This window comes from Physella acuta, unplaced genomic scaffold (assembly GCF_028476545.2).
Source record: "Physella acuta isolate Inbredline_101_S28 unplaced genomic scaffold, ASM2847654v3 ptg000052l, whole genome shotgun sequence".
NCBI lineage: Eukaryota > Metazoa > Mollusca > Gastropoda > Physidae > Physella > Physella acuta.
Window position 1 is genome coordinate 81,161 of NW_026731572.1, and position 19,519 is coordinate 100,679.

A 19,519-nucleotide genomic window follows, 5' to 3' on the forward strand; every position below is an offset into this window, starting at 1 on the left:
TTAAATCATCGATAATAACTGGAATATATAACTAATCCAGTACTCTAATGACGCTAATCAATGTAAAATTTTGTCTAATATTGCTATCCACACTTGTATCAGATTCAGATTAATGTAATCTTTAAAAGAAAAGGGGAGGAGAGATTAAGAATTCATGTTCATATTAGAATCGTTAAAGAAAAAAATGGTTTCTATCATTTCCCCGTACTATACACTAGAACAAGATCAGTGTTAAAGAGTGCAACTAATTAACGTACTCAGGTGGGACCGAACAGTTGTGTTTATTCGTGCCATGATAACTTTTTTTTCCCCCGATGCCCCGTACCGAACACCTCCCTCATTCAATTTTACGTTTCGAAGCTGTCAAGTGAACTGTGTTCAATGCATCTTCTTGCCCCGGGCTTCTCAGGGCAGAAAAAAATGGACCGGGAAGGGGAGGGCAGCGAGGATGTGGATAAAGGGACTAAATTCTTTTATCATGGGTGTTAGTCTAATTTAGTGCTCCCGTGGCCCCGATTCTTCATCTGCAAACGTCACGTGCCCTGCTCTGTTAGTCTTGGTACTAATGTTTATTATAAGATTGAAAACTCTCAATGGCCGGCTCTAAAGATGTGTGTTTTTTCCTGGTCTTTTGCTCTTTACTAAGAAACTAGTACATTTGTTTACTGACTGTATGCCATAAAAAAAGAAAAAAAAAAGTATTTCTTTCTTTATTCTAGTATTTCATTTTATCTAAATCTCGGTCACGGTATTATCCGAACTGCCTTACGCATATTTTGAAAATAAATCAAACAGTTTAAGTTTGATCGCATAAATCAAGTTAAACATTTTCAAAAAATTGTGAAAGAATCTGGAACAAAGCCGGGCATTTTTCATAATTAATATTTCCCCGGAGGCCGTCAACAAGCAGTGCATGCGTTAACCAGGTCAAACATCATGACAGTCCGCCTAAAGGTTGTGCCATATTCATTATCTATTCAATTTGATAAATTTGCCCAGAAATATTAGCCATTTGAAAACCTTTTTAAGCCGGGGAACGCATGTCGAATAACAGCTTTCGGCGATTTTCTGGTAGTCTGGGGCCGTCCACGTTAACGGGAGACTTGTACAAAACCTAGCAAACCGGTAAATTTTACATGACACTTTCTTCATAGTTTGGAGGGTTTTTTTTACATTTAATTTTAAATAATAAAGTAATAATGAGTGGGTTGAAGTTTTGAAGATTAAGAATGTTGTGAAAAAAATACCTTCAACTAAATAAGGCAGAGGTTTAAAAGAATATATTAAATGCTTATAATGAGCATGAGAATGCGTAAGTTTAGAAATATGAAATCAACTCTTAAATCTATACAGATGCTAGGCGAAAACCATAAAAATTTACTATTTTTTCCAAAGATTTTAAAAGAAAGCACATTACAAATTATTTCGAAGACAGAGCATAACGTCGTATTATTTTAAATTTAAAACATAGGCAAAAACTTAATTTTTATGGCTCTTTCTTCTTAAATTTGTGAAGAAAAAATATATATGTATTGGTTATGTCTAAAGATGTGTATTTAAAAAAAAAGTTTACATGCTGTGGGAGTGAGGAAAAAAAACGGATACAACAATATAAATGATGAATGTTTCAGCCTCCTAAAATCCCTTCTGATTCCTGGGATAATTCGAGCCGACAACGTGGAGGCCACTACTCGCACCATTGTCTCCCCGCCCAAATCCCCTTCGAGTAAATGTTAAGTGGCGGGTTAAGCCGATGACAACCAATTGGTGTGAGCAGTAATGTATTGGCCACGGCCGGACGGATTAGGGGCTTCTCGTTGGACGCGAAAATTTGAGCATGTAATTATAGATATTGTTGACACAAAGGCGCACGTTCCTCCAATTGTGCGCTGTTGTCACCTTATGGTGTCCCGGGCATATTGTTTCCGACAAGGCACGGTCCGCGTTGTGCCCAGATAATAATATGACCTTAGAGTAGCCGTGACCGGTTCTTCATTTTTATCTGCTATTAAATTTTTTTTCCAACCCACTGGATTTTTTTTCTTTCTTTAAAAAAAAAAAAAAGAAAGCTCTGCCGTATTTATTAATTGTTTTTGAATCCCAGAACTTCTTAAACAAGAAAATTATATTTTTAACTTGGTACTTTAAAAAAAAAAAAGTTGTAAAATAAGACAGTTGCAGCATATCAATTAGCCTTATTAGTGAGTCGAAACCTGGACTTGAATTCTTGTATTGAAAGAGAGAAAGAAGAAAAAAAAAATCATCTGCGATAATGGTGAAACAAACGGGGAGTGAGCGAGTTAAAAGATTGTAATCTGGTGGCCCAGTCCTCTAGGGTGGAAACGGTAACTACTATTGTGCCGGCTAGCTACTGCCGTGTAAGTGCTGGTATTGGGGGATGAAATACTATGTACCCGGTGGTTGTGTGCCTGGAGCACGGGTTGAAGAAGAACATATTTTATTAGAGAGCAGGGTCGAGGAAGGGCGTAATTTGGCCTAATTTCACGGCAAGCGAGTCACATAATGAAAGGCTCGAGATCGCGTTCCGAGTGAGCGACCCGATGCAGTTACACGATTGTGGAAATCTGCTTTTTTTGTGTGGAGGTTCTAGGTTCAAGAGTCAATTAAAGGTGCTGGAGATGTGGAGATGAGCTGGAGAACTTGACGAACATCCGGTTAGTGAGCGCGCATTGTCTTGCCCCGATATGGGCAAGTGAGGATGAGCGAGGGGGCAATGATGTCATTATTTCGCGTCCCATCTTTTTTTTGCATGGTAGCCAACAGCGGAAAGAAGAAGAAAAAGACGGGGTTAAAAAAAAAAAAGTTTCTAGAGATGTTTCAATCCTGGCAGTTTCCGTCTCGCTAACTCCACTCAAAGCCCAGTCAAATTGTCAAGCAGAGGCATGTCCAATTTTTTCAACTTTTCATATCAACCGAGTAATCTTGGCTATCGAAAGGACTCTAAATCACATTTCATTAGAGTAGTCTTAATATCTTCACGGCTCTTTCTTCCTCAAATTCAATAAGCCTCGAAACATCTGCTTATAAAATGTTTAAAATTACACTTTAATTGTGTAATTAAAATGAGATATTACGTTCTCATTTTTATAAAGATTGCAATACAAAAGCTAAAGTAAATGTATATTAGTATTGTGAGTAAATGAGCGTTATATTTTAACCAACAGCAATTCAATTAGCTAACAAAATGCACATTTTCACAGAAGATAAAATAAATATTTCAGGGGGAAAAACTGTAACGCGGATGTGAACCTTTTGCACCAAACAATTTACCCGCCCCGCGTGGCCTTATTTGTTACATGTAAATACATAAACATCGAGTCTTGGTTGAAAAAATAAAACAAACTTTTTAAATTGACACTTGTAATTAGCACACACGTGACACTAACGTCACAACGTGAGCAGAAGTTTAAGAGTTAACCCCGAGTCACGCTGTCTGATGACACTTGAAAACATGCTAAAAAGTAACAATAACAGTAACGTTTTATCTGACGATATTTTTTTTTTAGGCCAACACTTATTTCTTCATTTAAATGGCTTCACGCTGCAAAAGAAATTAGAGCCACCATCAAACTGTCAAGATTATTGATCGCCAAGAATTTATGCCATTAGCATATGAGATGTTTAAACTCAACATACAACAAACAACGATTATGCCGATTAAAATGTTGATTAGCGTGATGATTTAAAATACAAAAATAAAAACTCAAACAAATCGCCCCCGATGTTTTGATAACCTCCATTCGTCATGAGATAGCATAAGAAGTAAGACGCGTTTACGAAATGTATCAGGACACTTATACGTTCGACTATGTGAGTTAATTGAATAATGCTTCCCATGTACATTAGGGCGGTGGAAGATCACATGGCTCATCTGACTGGTCTTTGACATATGTTAATCAAAGCTTCCGGTTTTCTTCTACAGGAGTTTGCCTGGGTGGATTCCACTGGGAGATGTGGGTGTAGCTGATACAGCTCTAGACTTCCTTCATGTTTACACTGAGTAAAGTACACAATTTTACTGATGGCATTAAAGTGCGTCATTTAATTCGTTTATATTTTCCAGCGGTCAAAACAAAATGTTGACCGACAAACAACCTGTAAAAGTCAAGCACGTGTAAGCATGCATGATCGTATTTTGTTTGTTACTTCACAGTCATCGGGATTTCAAAAGTTTTACAATGTGGTATGCATGTTGCGTCAACATACTATGTAAGAGTGCACGAAGGAGGAGATACGTAGGGGGAAAAAGGAAGGATTTGATCAAAAGGAGGGGAGGTGTAAAAAGGAGTGAGTTGGAGATGAAATGTAAGAAAAATAGGGAGAAAAAACTAAAATGGAAAATAAATTGTTGCAACAAAAAAAGTAATTGCCTACAGGATAGCTCATGAAATTTCCAATTACGCGGGGCACAAAAAATAACAGCATCGTTTACCACCTCAATTTTTTTTTTAAATATAAATGTTGTCACCAACTGTAAAGATAGCTAAAACAGGAAAATGTTTAAATTACAGTTACAAACGTTTTACAATCGCTGTTGGACAGAATGTCTGTTCAGCTATAGTCAATCGATTCCTCAACATGTCTATAATTAATGAAAATTACTTCGGCCATTGAAGGCGTCTTGCCAGGTATCTCGCCAGGCTGTATTTCACGCGAGAATAAAGAAAAACCAACTCCAAGGCCGCCGTGACCTGGGGGAGACCATTGTCAACACAAAGACTAACGCTTTCTAGACAGGTCACTTATTGCTAGAGACCTCTTAAGTGGGTTTTTTCAAACTTGCCAGTATTTCACTTGGTCATAAATACTGCATTGGAACATGGACTGTTTCACAACAACAGAATGTGTGTGCCGGAATCGGGAAAGCTGTTATTATAGTCGTAACCCAGCAAGACATTGTATTTGTATTTTTAGAATTTAGTCGAAGAATATAGTCATTGGCCGTGGGATTGTCTGGGAGATTTTTGTACCACTAAGGCACGGCTCCTCCAGCAACTTGACGTCGGTCTACCGCTGGGAGTCAAATTGGAGAGTTGGTCATGTCGCGGGCGTCAAGCACGTCAAGTGTTTTCATCAGGCTTGTTCACACTCTTCTCATATTGGGACATGGACACAGGGCGGCACGGGGGAGAAGAAAGATGCACATGCACATGTGGACCGGGGGAGGGCGGTGGGGGAAGAGCTGTCTCTTGGTCAAAAAATGAAATCCAAAGAAAAAATAAAAAAAATAAGAAGGAAATAAATTAAATAAATCAACGCGTCTTTTTCTACTATAAAAGAAAAGAGTCTCCGCGTACATTAAAATAAGCATACACATATTATAATTGAAGGTTTTTTAAATAGATTTTATTATGCATTACCCAATTACAACTAAATGAATCACATGCCATATATAACAGACAGCAGACAGTTAACTCTAGAGAGAAAACATTAAAAGATGGTATACAGTAGTAAACGTATCAACCATGTTCATCCCCATAAACTTGCCACCTTAATTTTACTTTAAAATATAAAAACCCTTATGTGTGGCTGGTACACCGTCTGCGTCCTAAAAAAAAAAAAATCTCACAACGCGATTGACCCTCATTTTAAGGGTGACTTTTTTCCCCCCAAGTGAGCAAGTCTTTGAATAACTATATTAAAACTAACAAAGTGAGTGGTCAGGGTTCATAATAGCCTACGGCGAAATGTCCAGCTAATTGTGTGCGCCTGGTGTATTAAAGCCCACGTTTCAGGGATCAGCCTCTAGTGGCGAATGTGTCGGACCCCAATTGTCCTCTCGTGTTTACGCGACCCTAACGTGACTTGTCCACTTTATAGCCCCCGGTCACTGGAGGGAGGCCCACAGCTTGTCCAATATTTCACAACAATAGTGCTCTGTCGAGGCAGATGGACGGTCCGGCAAAATTGACCAATGAAATGAATACGGAAAGCATGTTCGGCCAGTACCCCGCGATTTAAAAAAAAAAACCTGAGCACAACGTTCAACACAAATTACACTGGGATAATAATAAGATTAAAAAGAAACGGACAGCCAGTCGTGGTTGAGATGTGACCCTTGAATCAAGTCTACAAATTCACTGGTCCTTAGAGCAGATAATATCCTCTAGGAACAAAAAAATCTCATTCATGTTCAGATTCAATGCTCAAGTGATGTTTAAGTATAATGCGTTAGTGACCCGGTACTTATGACCCAAAGCAACGTTAAAAAGCTCTAAGTGTGAGCCACCAGATTGCTATTGCTTTCATTCGCTTCGATGGTTATCTGGCTCAAGCGATTGCTAAAGCGGTCCTAGGTCCCGAGTTACTTTTTTCAAAGAAAATGATAGGCCGACTATTGTTCACCCATGCAGAAAGATATAATTTTTCATCGCAAGAATGCAGAATAGGTCACGTGACTACAGGGGAGATAATTATAGCTCGGCACCAAAAATTTTGTGAATGTGGAGTGACGCTCCTTTCGGTTTCCAAATTATTAAAGTAAAAGGATGGATGCTTATCATTTGAAATTCTTTTAAACTTCTTCTTTCAACCAAATCCACGGTATAAAAATGATGTGTTGACAAAAACTATAGATGCTCTACAATAAAACATTCAGTCTACAGCTTGCGCAATCTACAGGGCAAAAAAAAAAACGAAAGTAAGACTTGTGGTCAATAAAACTTAAAAGAAACTATTGAAGCAATGATACCATAACAAGCGTGGCTGAAAAAAATTCTAGGTGATTTAAAAGAAAAGAAAAATCTACCATAGTAGGCCTGTATATATTTTTATTAACCTTGCGTGACTTGGATAAACTGGCTGCCGATGTCCAGAAGGCGACTTTCAAAGTGGGTCGGGCTTTGAAATTTGAACACGTGACAACGGTTGACCAGTAATGCTGACAGTCTATTTCATTAAATCTCCAAAAATGGTTAATGCTGTGCCGTGACAACCGATATTTAGGTGAGTGGCCAGCGTGGCCGTTGACAAGTGGACCGTACCGCCGCCAATGTTATTGAAACGTGCCAAGCATCGCGCCCACCGCCTCTGTGTTTTTGCTGCCTTCGCTTTTAATCGGTCTCATTCTTTCACGACAAGTCGCTCCACCCCATAATATTACTTTAGTTTATCTTTCAACCCTGGCTTTCTTCAATCTTATTTCGTGTTTTAAAACATCTTGCCACGCGACGGTGGCTCGTCCTCTGTTTCGTCAACAAAATTTAAGTTAATTTCGTTTCTTTGTTCCAGAATTTAGAACACTCTGGCTTATTACATTTTATAGTCCCTAACAACATCAACATAATAATTAGATCGATTTGTTTCATTTTTTTTAAAAAGACAAAGCACATTTTTAAAACATTTTTATTAGTATTGTATTTAGAAATGTTTTGTCTATTTATAAAAATGGTTACGAAAATGTAATGTAATTGAAAAAAGTATAATAATTTACTGTTCGCTAATTCTTTTTGAATAATATATTAGTTGTGAAAATTGGTTATCTTATTGAAAAGCAAGCAACTAATGTAAGCTACGTGTAAAACGAGAAGGATGTTTTCAAAATATAGAGCCACTTCCGGCCAAACGTTACCACACTTTACATGTTATAGGATAAACCTTTAAAATATTAGCCAGATTTTATTTTTATTTTGACTAACTGAACTTGTGGAATACTGTTCTCCTGTGTCTAATTTTAGTCTAATGAACACATTTGTTAACAGGAAACAATCAACTAAACTAATGGCTATTTTTTTTTTCAAGTACGGCTAGTTTCATAAATATCGACTGTCACACCTCAGTGACAGCAACTAACGTAATTGAGAGCCCATTCAAATACATTTTTAATATTTTTTTTTATTCTTTGAAGTTTTTATATTTTCATTGTTTTCTGGAGTTCCCCGTTACTTGTCTGTTGGGTTTGTTGTTAATCAGGGCACCGACGGGCACTTTTACCCGCGCACTCACGGGCTCAAAGCTGCACCTCATTAGAAGATTACGGCGTTTATTACAATAAGCTTTTACACTACCAATATCAGGTTGACTGAAAGCGGAATTTTCGCTTTGATTCACAACCCCTTACACGTGATTGGAGACTTCTATTCAAGGGGCGATTATTTCATGCGCAACAATTCCTTTCGACAAATAACACTGAGGCTGGCCTAGAGTCAATCCAAATTGAGGAGGAAAAAAAAATTTTATTGACATTTTCCTTTCGCGAAACTTTTTTAACCAATTAAATGCTGAACTTAAGACCTAGGCCAGAGCTTTTAAAATGGCCATTAAGCACTCACTTTTTTTTTATTGAACTTCATACAAATACAGATTACAATTACAGGTTCAAAACGGAACATTTTTAATAAACCGAAACGCCTGGTGTCATTTACTAAATGCTGTCCAAAAAAAATATTTAAAAACGAAGAAAAAAAAGCTTTAAAAATGCTGCCATCAATAAGTTTTCAATACATAAACTTGGCAATACATAAAATAGTTTACACGGTATAGATCTATGTGTTGGTTTATTAGGCTCGAAATTTTCAATATAATACTAATAATATAATACTAGTTATTGTGAAAGGAGTATAAGTTTATAACGCTTCTGTAAATGAAAAAATTAAAATACTATTTTACAAATATATTTTCAAACATAATAAATTAAGATAAAAGCATCGGTATAAATAATTCTTATATTGTTAGTATTTATTTTTACTAAGTATTTTTTTTAACTCGGTGTATTGCTTAAGTATTATGAAATGAATAAATAGCTACAAGCATTAGTGCAGGCTACGCTATACATCAGGCAACAAGCGAACGGCGTTAAATTGTAATCTCTCGCCAATCTTTGTGACTCAATGTTTATAAGGCAAAGGGGAATGAGAATTGCAAAGTAACTGCTATCTCATCTTCAGCAGCGATCAGCAACGGGGAAAGGAGACGGGCATTCGGAAGCACTTCAATCATCTTGGGGGCCCGAAAAAACAAAGACGGACAACTCTAAAGGTTAACAAAGGCAATGGGACGCGACTCTAAGGTTATCGGAGCAAACGTCAAACAAATCTCGAGCAGTGGAGACTAGCAGCGAGATCATCTGTGAATTGGAGGCGAAAACTCAATTTATTTCGGGGGGCCAGCTCGTTACTGTTAGCTCATTAAGAGGCCAATCAAATTAATGAACATCGCATGACCCTTTTCTCCCCTTGGATGGAAACTTAAATCTTTTTTTTTTTAATTTTAATCTTAAAAAGGGCGAGAAAAGGAAGATTATCTGATACTGTTACTAATTCACCTCGCCCACCCCTTCTTTCAAGTCAACAAAGCCGCTCTGCAGTTCAGAGGGGGGCGTGGGGGGTTGAAGCCTGTTTTATTATTTTATTTTTTAATGGAAAAGGAAACCGGTCAGGGAGCGTGAATGGACCTTGGCTGTTGTGGAGACTCGAGGACGGGGATAATAATTAAGTAAACTTTACAATGCATCTGCTGTGAGGAGGGAGTGGGGCTAGATTCGCCGAGGATCGCGAACAGGTTTGGCTGGGTGGTTTATAATTTATCTCCCCGGCCTCTACAATCTCCCAAATTGGAGAGGAGATCAAGTTATAGATGCGACTAGCTCTGGGTTGTTTCACCGCTCAGCCCTGCCTGGTCCCGGGGACCGTCTACTATTACAGAGTTTTATTTAGTCCCGGGGCTAACACTTGATTATACCGTGATACTGCCCTAATAGTCGCTTGGTTGTTTTTTTTCCACTATAGCAATGACTAAGACTAAGTCTATAGTTTGTACGACTTTTTTTATAAAGATACAGCTCGCATATTATACAAGACCTTCAGAATAAAGATTAAACACAAGATACGAGTATGTAAAATCACATGGGAAGATAAGTGAAGAATCTACTTCTCTTCCCTAATTTTTTTAAAAACAAGTTCAAGTGTGTGGAGGGGGAGGGGGGGGGGGGGGAATCGGATAATGCTAACTAAGCTTCAGCTTCGTCTAGAGATTGTAATCATTATTTTTTTAAAGCAATTTTATTTCTATTTACTCAGTGTAATCCCGTCCCATTGTCTAAATTTAAATATCTAAATTACATTGATAAAAATATAATGAATTAATATATTCACAAAAAAAAGTTAATAAAACGCAACATATCTTTGCACAGGGAAAAAAACTACATAAAGCAAAAACGGATTCAATTGTAATAATTTTACATCTGGAGTTAAAAGTTGTATTAAAGGTATAAAATATTTTCTTCATTATTTAATTTTTTATTTTTTTTAAATCAAGCCAGCTGTCTAACTGAGACAACCCAACAACGAATTAACATCCATAGTATATTTTATGATTTTTTTGTAAAAAAAAATAAAAATTAAGACGATGGTTTCTTGAATGCACCGTGAACATTGACGAAATACAAGTGTAGGGTAGTAGTAGTAGGCTACTTAAAACCGAAGATCCCCGCGTCGTGTTATCGCTAGTGGTAGCAAGAGAATGTAACAAGCATGCATGCCGGGCCGAAGACTTACTTGTGCTTAGATCTGTGGTGGTGGTGACCGTTGGCGTGAGACATGTCCGATATTTGAGTCGGCAGCTTCATCTCAGAAAACATGAACAGGGGCTGTGGGCATTTGCGTAGCGCGCACGTTAATCCGTTGCTGCTGATGTTGTTGCACTTGGTTGTCAAACCAATGCTGCAGACGTCTTTTCTGTGCCGACTTTTTCTCCGGGTCCTGGCCTGTAGATAGAAAAAGTCGGGGTATTGGAACGAGTTGAAGATCAGCCCAAAGTAGATAATACGCAGCATCGTAATTCTCGTCCGCATCGGTTACATCTATTTTAAATATAACGCACAAAAACAGGAGTCAGTACTGTCGATGGTAAATCCAAATTAAATTAAATCCAGTCTTTGGGGGCTGATGTGTGTAGAAATGTAGCCAAAAACTGACGTGGTGTATGCCAGTAATTGTATGTGATTAATAACATCATGTAAAAGTATTGCCAAATACGTTTCGAATATATATTTGTCAATTCTTTTGTTAACCTGGGATCGACATAATTATAGAACGCTTGCTTTCATTAATCATCGACGAGGGTAGAAAGCGCGCATACAAATAGCTGGTTATCCTCTGTAATGTCGCCCAAGTGTTTGAAGTTGTATAATAACCAGAGAGACTTCCTACTGCTGGGCGTTGTAATATAACTGGCGTGGGAAGATAATGGTACCAGGCAAAGGTGCAACATGCCACTACGACGATATCCGCTACCTAACACAAAGTAATTATATACCTTACAGAACAAGTAATACAACGTGTTATTCCTTCTATTAAAATACTGCATGACACAAGATTAATTTAAGGAGTGTTAAATGTGTACTGACAGAAAATATTAAACTTGTTTTCAAAAATAAAAACAATTGATCAACATAATCATTCTTTTAAAGAAAACATTTTAACCAAACTATTGTTTGTATTAGCCAAACCATACAATTATTGTTAGCTAGTATGATACACATTTTCGTACTTTTCTGCAATATGTTGTTGAGAAGGTCTCAACCTGTCTCAATGCGAACACAAGACGAGGTGGGTGTGGAATAGTTTGTGCTTAAAAACAACCACGTGTGGACCGGAGCTATTATTTTTAATTAACTTAATCATATAGAAATAATGCCATATTCGTATACTATTCATAATATAAAGAGAAAGTATTGAATTGTAATAAGCATTAATTAGTTAATCTATCAAAGATGCAACATAATATACCAATAGGTAAAGTACACATGCAAGCAAATGCAAATTGGAGTGATTAATGTATTAGTAGTTAAACAATATGCAGTTGTTAGAAAGCAATAATTATACAATGGCGTGTAGATAGTTTTAATATAAAAAAAACCAAAAAGATTTAACAAAAGATGTACACGAATAAAGTCATTTAGAGAGCAAGCCAATAATAAGAACAGGAAGGTTATATTAGTTATACACTTCATCCAAAACTAATGATCTGAGTCGAATATTGATTGACACTAGTGCTTTTACATAAGAGGGAAGTAAATATATCTTAGCCCATGTAAACGAAGCCATAGTATTTTAATTAAAGTGTTAAAGCTGTAACAGCAAAGAAGTAGGCTGTAGAATATTTATTACCTTCGAATTGTACTTGGTTAGTTATGACGTTTAGGTTACTGAAGCTATTTGTGACTATGCATACATAAAATATTACTCAACATGAAAAATGTTAGGAAAACTTGCTTGCATAACCCTAAGAGTTAATTCTAATCATTGGCTAATTGCACACTGAAGTCCAATCGTATTCTTTGCATGATTTTACAAACTTTTTTTTTAATTAATGCAAACTGATTTTTAAATCACACCCTGTGTTTTAACTTAGTTTAACAACTTCATTGTCAGACTAAAGTCTTTAGCATTGAAACAATGTAAATTCTGTTCAGGTTTAATCAGGCAAACAATGTCCCCCAAACACACTTGAACTAGCTCTAAGACACGGCAAACACCCACACGACAGCTTCAACAAGTCCGCTGTACGTCGACATGACCGTTTGATCTTGTGTAATCGAAATATAATGACATCAGACGGTTTGGTTTTTTTTTCTTCTTTCTTTCCCCTCACTAGTCCTTCTGCTTGTTATGATGTCACTTGCGCATTCTCAAAGCATCCGCCGTCTTGCTGGAGGCAAGTAACCCCACAAGACCTTAGTTAAAACCTCGTTACGACTTTTTCTTGGCCGCCGAAACCAAAGACGTGAGGACTACGTATTTCCTATTCACCGCGCGGAACTATCCCTTTCGGCCATCACAACAGTGCCAAACGCCGGGTTCCCGGACACAATTGAGCGGACGCTTCTACCCTAACCCTCTGACCCATAGCCCCTGAAAGCGACTCCCACGGACCAAATCTCAAGAAAACACCAAGCAGCCCAATTGTGTATGACGCCTGTCTTAGCACCCCGATGGCACGCGCCGCGGACAATGGGTGTAGGGAGACAGACACTTCCACCCTATCAGTTTTCAACACCATGAAAGTAGGGCGACTAACGAACGGCCCGTGACTATGACTATACAATCAAGTAGTTAAGTCGCCTTCGCTTTTTAACTCCGGACAATAGTAAAAAGTGAAATTGGTCATGAGAGAACCCCTTCAGATCGTCATAATAGCTTTAAGTGTTTTGCAAACAAGCCTCTGTCCGAGCTGTAGGCTTCTGCATCGAGGAGCTCACAACAATAGGGTGAATAGGGGATCTGGTCGAGCTGGGCACTGAGGTGTTAGGAATTAGTAACGATTACGTCGTAATCAGGAAACACTACACCACTCACGCTCGGGTGTTCGTGACCTCGGCTTTAACCCGTGACCTTAAGGCCAAAGTCAGGTGCGACTCGTCATCTGTGTATGACACGAGACGTGGCCAGTCATGGCCGAGACTCGGTTTGTTCTTTTAAAAATTAATTCTTCAACGTCACGGTTTTTTTTATTCTTAAAAAAAAACATTCTTTGAAATGCAAAACAAGAATTATAAAACATTAAAAAATTGAGATTTTTTTTTAAATAGTGACCATCGCTACCAATTGTAAAAAGGTGTTTTTGTTGATGATGATTAACAAGGATTTGGCTAGCGAAAATAGCCATCTGGAACTGACGTCTCAAGTTTTTTTTTAAATATCAGTTTGAACTAAAACATTCTAAACTTTACCCTTCAACTCAACTAAATGTTTTTTTAGTGTTTGCCTGTCATCTTAAAGAAAGACTGAAGTATAGTTGACCAGAAGAAACTAGAGAGTTAACAGTTGTAGTTCTAATTTTAAAGTTTACGGTTGAGGTATATTCTATTTGTTGTTATAAATACACATTCATTTTTAAATGCATAACTTAAAAGTGTTAAATTATTTTAAAAATACTTTTAAAATTATGAAAAAAACTTAATGAAATGATTAGTAGGAATAAACATAAGATAAAAATAAATAATACAAATATTTTAAACTGAAATATTAAATGAAACTTAAATTTGAATATTCTGATTTGAGTGCGATAAATTTAAATTCAATCTTACAAAAATATTAAAATTGTAGATTTTTTTTATGTATAAGCTATCAGAACAAACAGTAGGGGTTGTATTTTAAATATATTTTGTGATTATATAAATTGTGTAGGCCTAATGTATTCTCTTTTAGATACAACTATTTTCTGTCTTTAAGGAAAAAACATTGAATTAATACATGTTTAAACTAATAAATAAACTATTCCTTTTAATGTTTCTAATTATAAATATTCATGCAATATGTATTGTAAGGTGTGTTTAAAACCAAGTTAAATCGGAATGAGAAACTGAGATTATCCCAGCAATCTCACTGCTCAGTCATCTCAGCTTTAGTTAAACCCGGTTAGTCCATAGCCGAAGCAGACACGAGAGTGAAAGGCCAAACAGCCTGAGAGAAAATGTGTTCATTGATGGCTTCTGCTAAATGATTGAGGGAACAAATTTTCACTACGTGCGCTTGCATAAATCAGGCAACTGATTGTTTGTGTCAACACCGGGGTGTACCCTGAGCCACCGTAACCCAGGCGGTGTTTTCTTGGCCAGGCTAGTTTGCATGCATGACATGGCCCACTATTGTGTTTTCGGATAGTAGCAGACATTTTTTAATGACGTTGAAAGCGTGATAATTTTTGTATCAATATTTAAAGTTGAAAAGTACCTCGAGGAAGACTGTGAACGCGTCTTTTTAGTATTAGTCCGCCGCTTCACTTTTCCCCCTGAACTAAATATACATGTATTACTAAACAAGTAGCATTCGAGAACACACACATATTAATTCGTTTGTTATTAAGTGGTTGGGATTAATTTAATTTTGTTGACTAATTTTCGCAATAATCTTGTTGCTTTCAATTTTTATAAGATGTAGCCGATGACTACGCAGGTTACGCAGCCCAAATTTATTTTTTAACTATGCAGCTTAACAAATGAGAAATATATTTTTCTAAACCGTAAATTTTAACAATAATTGAACAATTTTTATTGTTGACTAGGCAAGTAGCCTAGTCGTAGGCCTGCATTTTCATGAATTCAAATATTTACGAGTGACAATGTCTTTCATTCAGACACACACAAAAAATCAGACAAAGAAGGAGGCGTTAAAGTGTTTTAACGTGGAGATGACGTAAGCCCTATTAGCAATTACAATGATGGCTTCACACTTAAACGCCAGGCCCTTAAAGCTAATAGTAAATCAAATACAACATCACTAATATAACTAGAACTAGATCCATAAGATAATTTAACTAGAATGCCAAGTCCAACCGTTAACCTTTCTAATGGTAACAGCTATCGCTTTTAAAATCAATGCGTAAGTAACAGTGGAAGTGTGCGAGGGGGAAAAAATGAGTGCTTCATTAGCAAAGTAGCCTCACTCCATCCGTTGACATTGCTTTTGAATTATATTTAAAGTCCCCATAAACCAAATTCAAATAGGGGTCCATTTGGGTATTCTAACGCTCTTATCGTAAGGACACGTGACCGGTGCAAGGCTTGGACATTAAAAAGCGGTCCAATTTTCACGGGCATTTTCCCGCCTCGTGCCTCCGTCATCACAGCACATCGAATTCTGTTCTAAGAAAGCAGAAGTGAGGTTCATCTTCTCTGCTAGATCGAAGTGATATTTTTTATGAGTTTGCCGAAGCACGATAGTCCTTTAGAAAAATCTGAATATCAAAACAGAAAGGACGTCGCGACCAAGCACAAACTACTTTGAACGCCGTAGGATTCTCCATTGAGGAGGCGGCGCTGGGATGGGAAAGTAAACATCGCAGACAGTGCAGCGCGACTATGGGCCAGATTTACGATCATCTTCTGCCCAAAACAACTGTTAAAATAACTTTGGGCTTTGTCGCGTTCATAAAAACGGCTTAAAAACGTCATAAATTTTGCAGCAATCTTTGGGCAGCTGGGGTCCCTGTCTTGGCCATTTTGTTTTTTAAGAAAAAAAGCGTTGGCTCTGATATCTTAGGATCTTTATTACGAACCAGCCTGGGCGGTGTTTGCTTGCAGATTGGTTGAAACAATAGGGGTCATCGTGTATGCGCAATTCTCTAAACACCGTCGACTCGCGAAGAGTCAGAAATGTTCAGTACTTTTATTGCCATGCAAATCATGACCCTCTCGATAGAATGATATAACACTGTTAACTAATCATTATAAATTATACCCTTCGCGTGGACATTTATAACAGTCAAACAAGTTTTAAGAAAAAATTAGAACATCGGTATACATTGGGCGGGACACACACACCGGCAATCATTGTGGGTGGTATTCGTTTCTAGAGAATGATTCATGTTTATTTCTGATTGTGTAATAAGCCTTTTCTCTTTTACCTCAAGAAAGCGGATGCAACAAAATATACATTGATTTATTTTCTTCCAAGAATTAAATTTCAATTATAGTGACAACGTATGATTAACATTTTATTTAGGCACTTAGTAAATACCAAATTAATCTATGTTGTAAAAGATGTATCATGTATTTACTAGATCTTTGAAGATTTAAATTGTCAGATGTAGTGTTAAACAACGATCCATCAAATGAATATGTATTACAAAGTACAAAGAAGTGATAAAGGAAGGAGCACAACAAATGTTTTGACCTTAGATTTAGATCTACGGCAGAATGAACAATGTACGCGTGTTTAGGCTCTTATTTTTCATTATTTAAAATTAAATTGAAATATCTGTTTTTAGAACATTGAAACGCTTAAATGTTGCTTTCATTATTCGACTGAACTTTCGGTTAAAATAATATAAAATCTTTATCGAAGAATATTCTTTTTACAAAAAAGATTTATTAAACTAAAATACCAAACGGTAGCAAAAAAAAATTTAATGGATATTGCACTCACCATGGAAGGAAGTTTTGTTAAGTGAGATTAGTAATTTCTTTGTCATAAACAATATGTTAAATTGTATTTATTTTAAACATGCGTCAGGCCTTAAATGGCTGCTTTTTACCAATACCTAAATTTATTTATAGATGTATCTTAGACGCAGGGCTCTATACAAATAGGCACACAAAAAGTGTTACATTATATTTTTAAATCTAAAGCTTCTAGTTCTAGTATTTCCATCTCCAAGCATTCTAAATTGGTGGCTTTAAGTATCCCATAACATTTTCAAGTTACTCTTACACCCGAAAGTGTTAGCCGGCAGAGAAGCGTGCAAGTGAATCACATCGGAGAGGTCGCGTAGAACGCCAACGTTAAACTTAAAAAGGCCTTAGAATGCGGGTGTTGATAAAAGATAACGCCACATTTCAAACTACGACATCCGTATTAAAAATATACCCCGTGTACTAAAATGCGTTGGTGTAATTGCTATTTTTTAAAGTTTGCCGTTTTGAATAGAACATTATTTCTGACATAGAACAATTTTAACAATCACCGCCTTCCTAAATAAGAGCCAGCCTAAGTGAAACGCATGAGTGGGTGTTACATCGTGCAGTATAATTGTAGCTTGGTAATGGGAAACATGCTGTTACTGGTGATTTCACCTTCGGGCTGTGCTCGGCTGGTTTTTTGGGTTGTACATTATGTCACACACCTGGAGGATTTGGAGGTGGGGGAGTGTGGGAGGGGAAGAAAGGTTCACACATTTCTGACTAGGTGTGTGGAGAGGAAAGAGTTCTAAAGATATGAGGACAAATAGAAAAGAACTTCCAAAAACACTAATTGTTACCACTACCGAGCCTAAAAAAAAACTTTATTAGAAATATTAAGGAAAAATAAAATTAAGTTGAGAAATGAATATTTGTCTTTATCAGTCAATAATTTTTGCATAAGTAGGCCCAAGGTCTACATTCGTAGAAATCGCGTACTTTTTAAGCGTCATATTTATTCGTTAGCCATTTTGTGTGGCAGTATGACCGTTTAATGAATAGGGAAAGGGAATGCGTGGAAGGAGAGGGGAGGGGGCGAAAATAATAAAGTTAATATTATTATTATGGTATGTTGTTTTTTTTTTAAATATTCTACTCTAAAGGTCTTTTCAACGTTCTTTGTGATTTTTTAAAAAGCTCTAAACGAAAGACAAGTACTCCCACACGTCACCGCGCAAGTTGGCATTCATTACATTTTAGCAAGGCGTGTAACTCTGGTTTTATTTTTGAAAGAGCTATTGATTTTCGCCATGCAGCACCGCTATGTTAGCTTGTTGCTTGGCTAACTGCTACTACGCATGTGCTAATTGCACATGCCCAGTCTCGTTTTCGCAGTGGCGGTAAATTTAAGCCATGCATTCAGACTGACTTCTTGTTTATAAGCTGTCTGGAATGGTGATAGTGATAAACAAGAGATGCACATATTTTTTTGGCCTAGAATTATTTTTGTCTTAGAGATAGGCTCTAAAAGACACCTAAATAAGAGAGGCTTTTAAAAAATAAAAATAAATAACAAAACGTTTAACGACAATGAAAGCTGAATGTGTTAGTCAATTGAACAAAGAAAAACAAAAAAAGAAGTGTAACTCGTGCTGAACTGAAGTTTTCAAATTTACTTACTATTTGTAAACATAATTCATGTATAATTTTATAAATAAAATCATTAAGTAACATAGCCAAAAGTGCTAAACAAGACATTAACATAAAAAAAAATTTAAAAAATAAAATCAACTGATATTGGACCACAGAACAACCGTAGAAGTTTTTAAAAAATTGAAATGTATAACATTTAAAAGCTTGTGGTGGATATTTATAATTAATGAAGGTGTAAAAATCATGCTTAGGAAGTAAAGTAAACAAGTCGTGGTTATGTTTTGTAGACTAGAAACACTCACTTTTCCCTGCCCACATTTGTAGAGATAAATATTTGTGTCCACAATACCATGCAGTCCATTACAGAATTCATTTTAACATCAAGCACATGACTATCAAAAGCAATTATCAAGTTATCACAAATTATTTTTAATTTCATTTATCGTTTGCTTAGAGTAAAAATAGGTACAAATTTATGAACAACAGAAACTTTAAATCTTTTTTTTAAGATTTAAAAAAAAATAATTTCAATGAATAAAATAAATTTTATACACAACCAATAACATAAGTATAAAATACGAACATGCTTAGCAAGCCGAATTTCTAACATAGCTGCATCAACTACGTCAGATACAAATCACAAACGAAATCAAAATAATAATTTTTTAAACTGAAACTTGAAGCAAACAAAAAGAAGTTTACAACAGTAAATAAGCAACACAGACAGACCACTCATGATATGAGTGAATAATTTCACTTTTATAAAAATCAGAGAGGTCTGGTGGTTTTTGTTTTCTAACTTAAAATCACTGGATAGAAAAATGTTAAAATTGTACAAATAAATAAAGTTTCTATAAAAGATAAATTTTATTCTGTTGTATATGTAAATAGATCACAGCTTTACCGGAGTTATCATATTAATACTTTAAATTCTGTGCAGGCTTTCATTATATTTACACAACCATTTTTTTTTAATAAAGCAGAAAATTTCAAGAATTATCAGGGTGT

The 19,519-nt window shown here is 36.3% G+C and overlaps 1 protein-coding gene across 1 annotated transcript in view; it reads right to left on the bottom strand.

The window, feature by feature from the left end:
* The window catches only part of LOC131946588 (core-binding factor subunit beta), a 44,362-nt gene that overhangs the window by 11,078 nt on the left and 13,765 nt on the right, over window positions 1-19,519 (bottom strand). Inside the window, exon 6 of the mRNA XM_059307462.1 lies at window positions 10,515-10,723. Within this exon, the coding sequence (XP_059163445.1) occupies window positions 10,515-10,723 (209 nt within the window). The remainder of the gene's footprint in view (window positions 1-10,514; window positions 10,724-19,519) is intronic.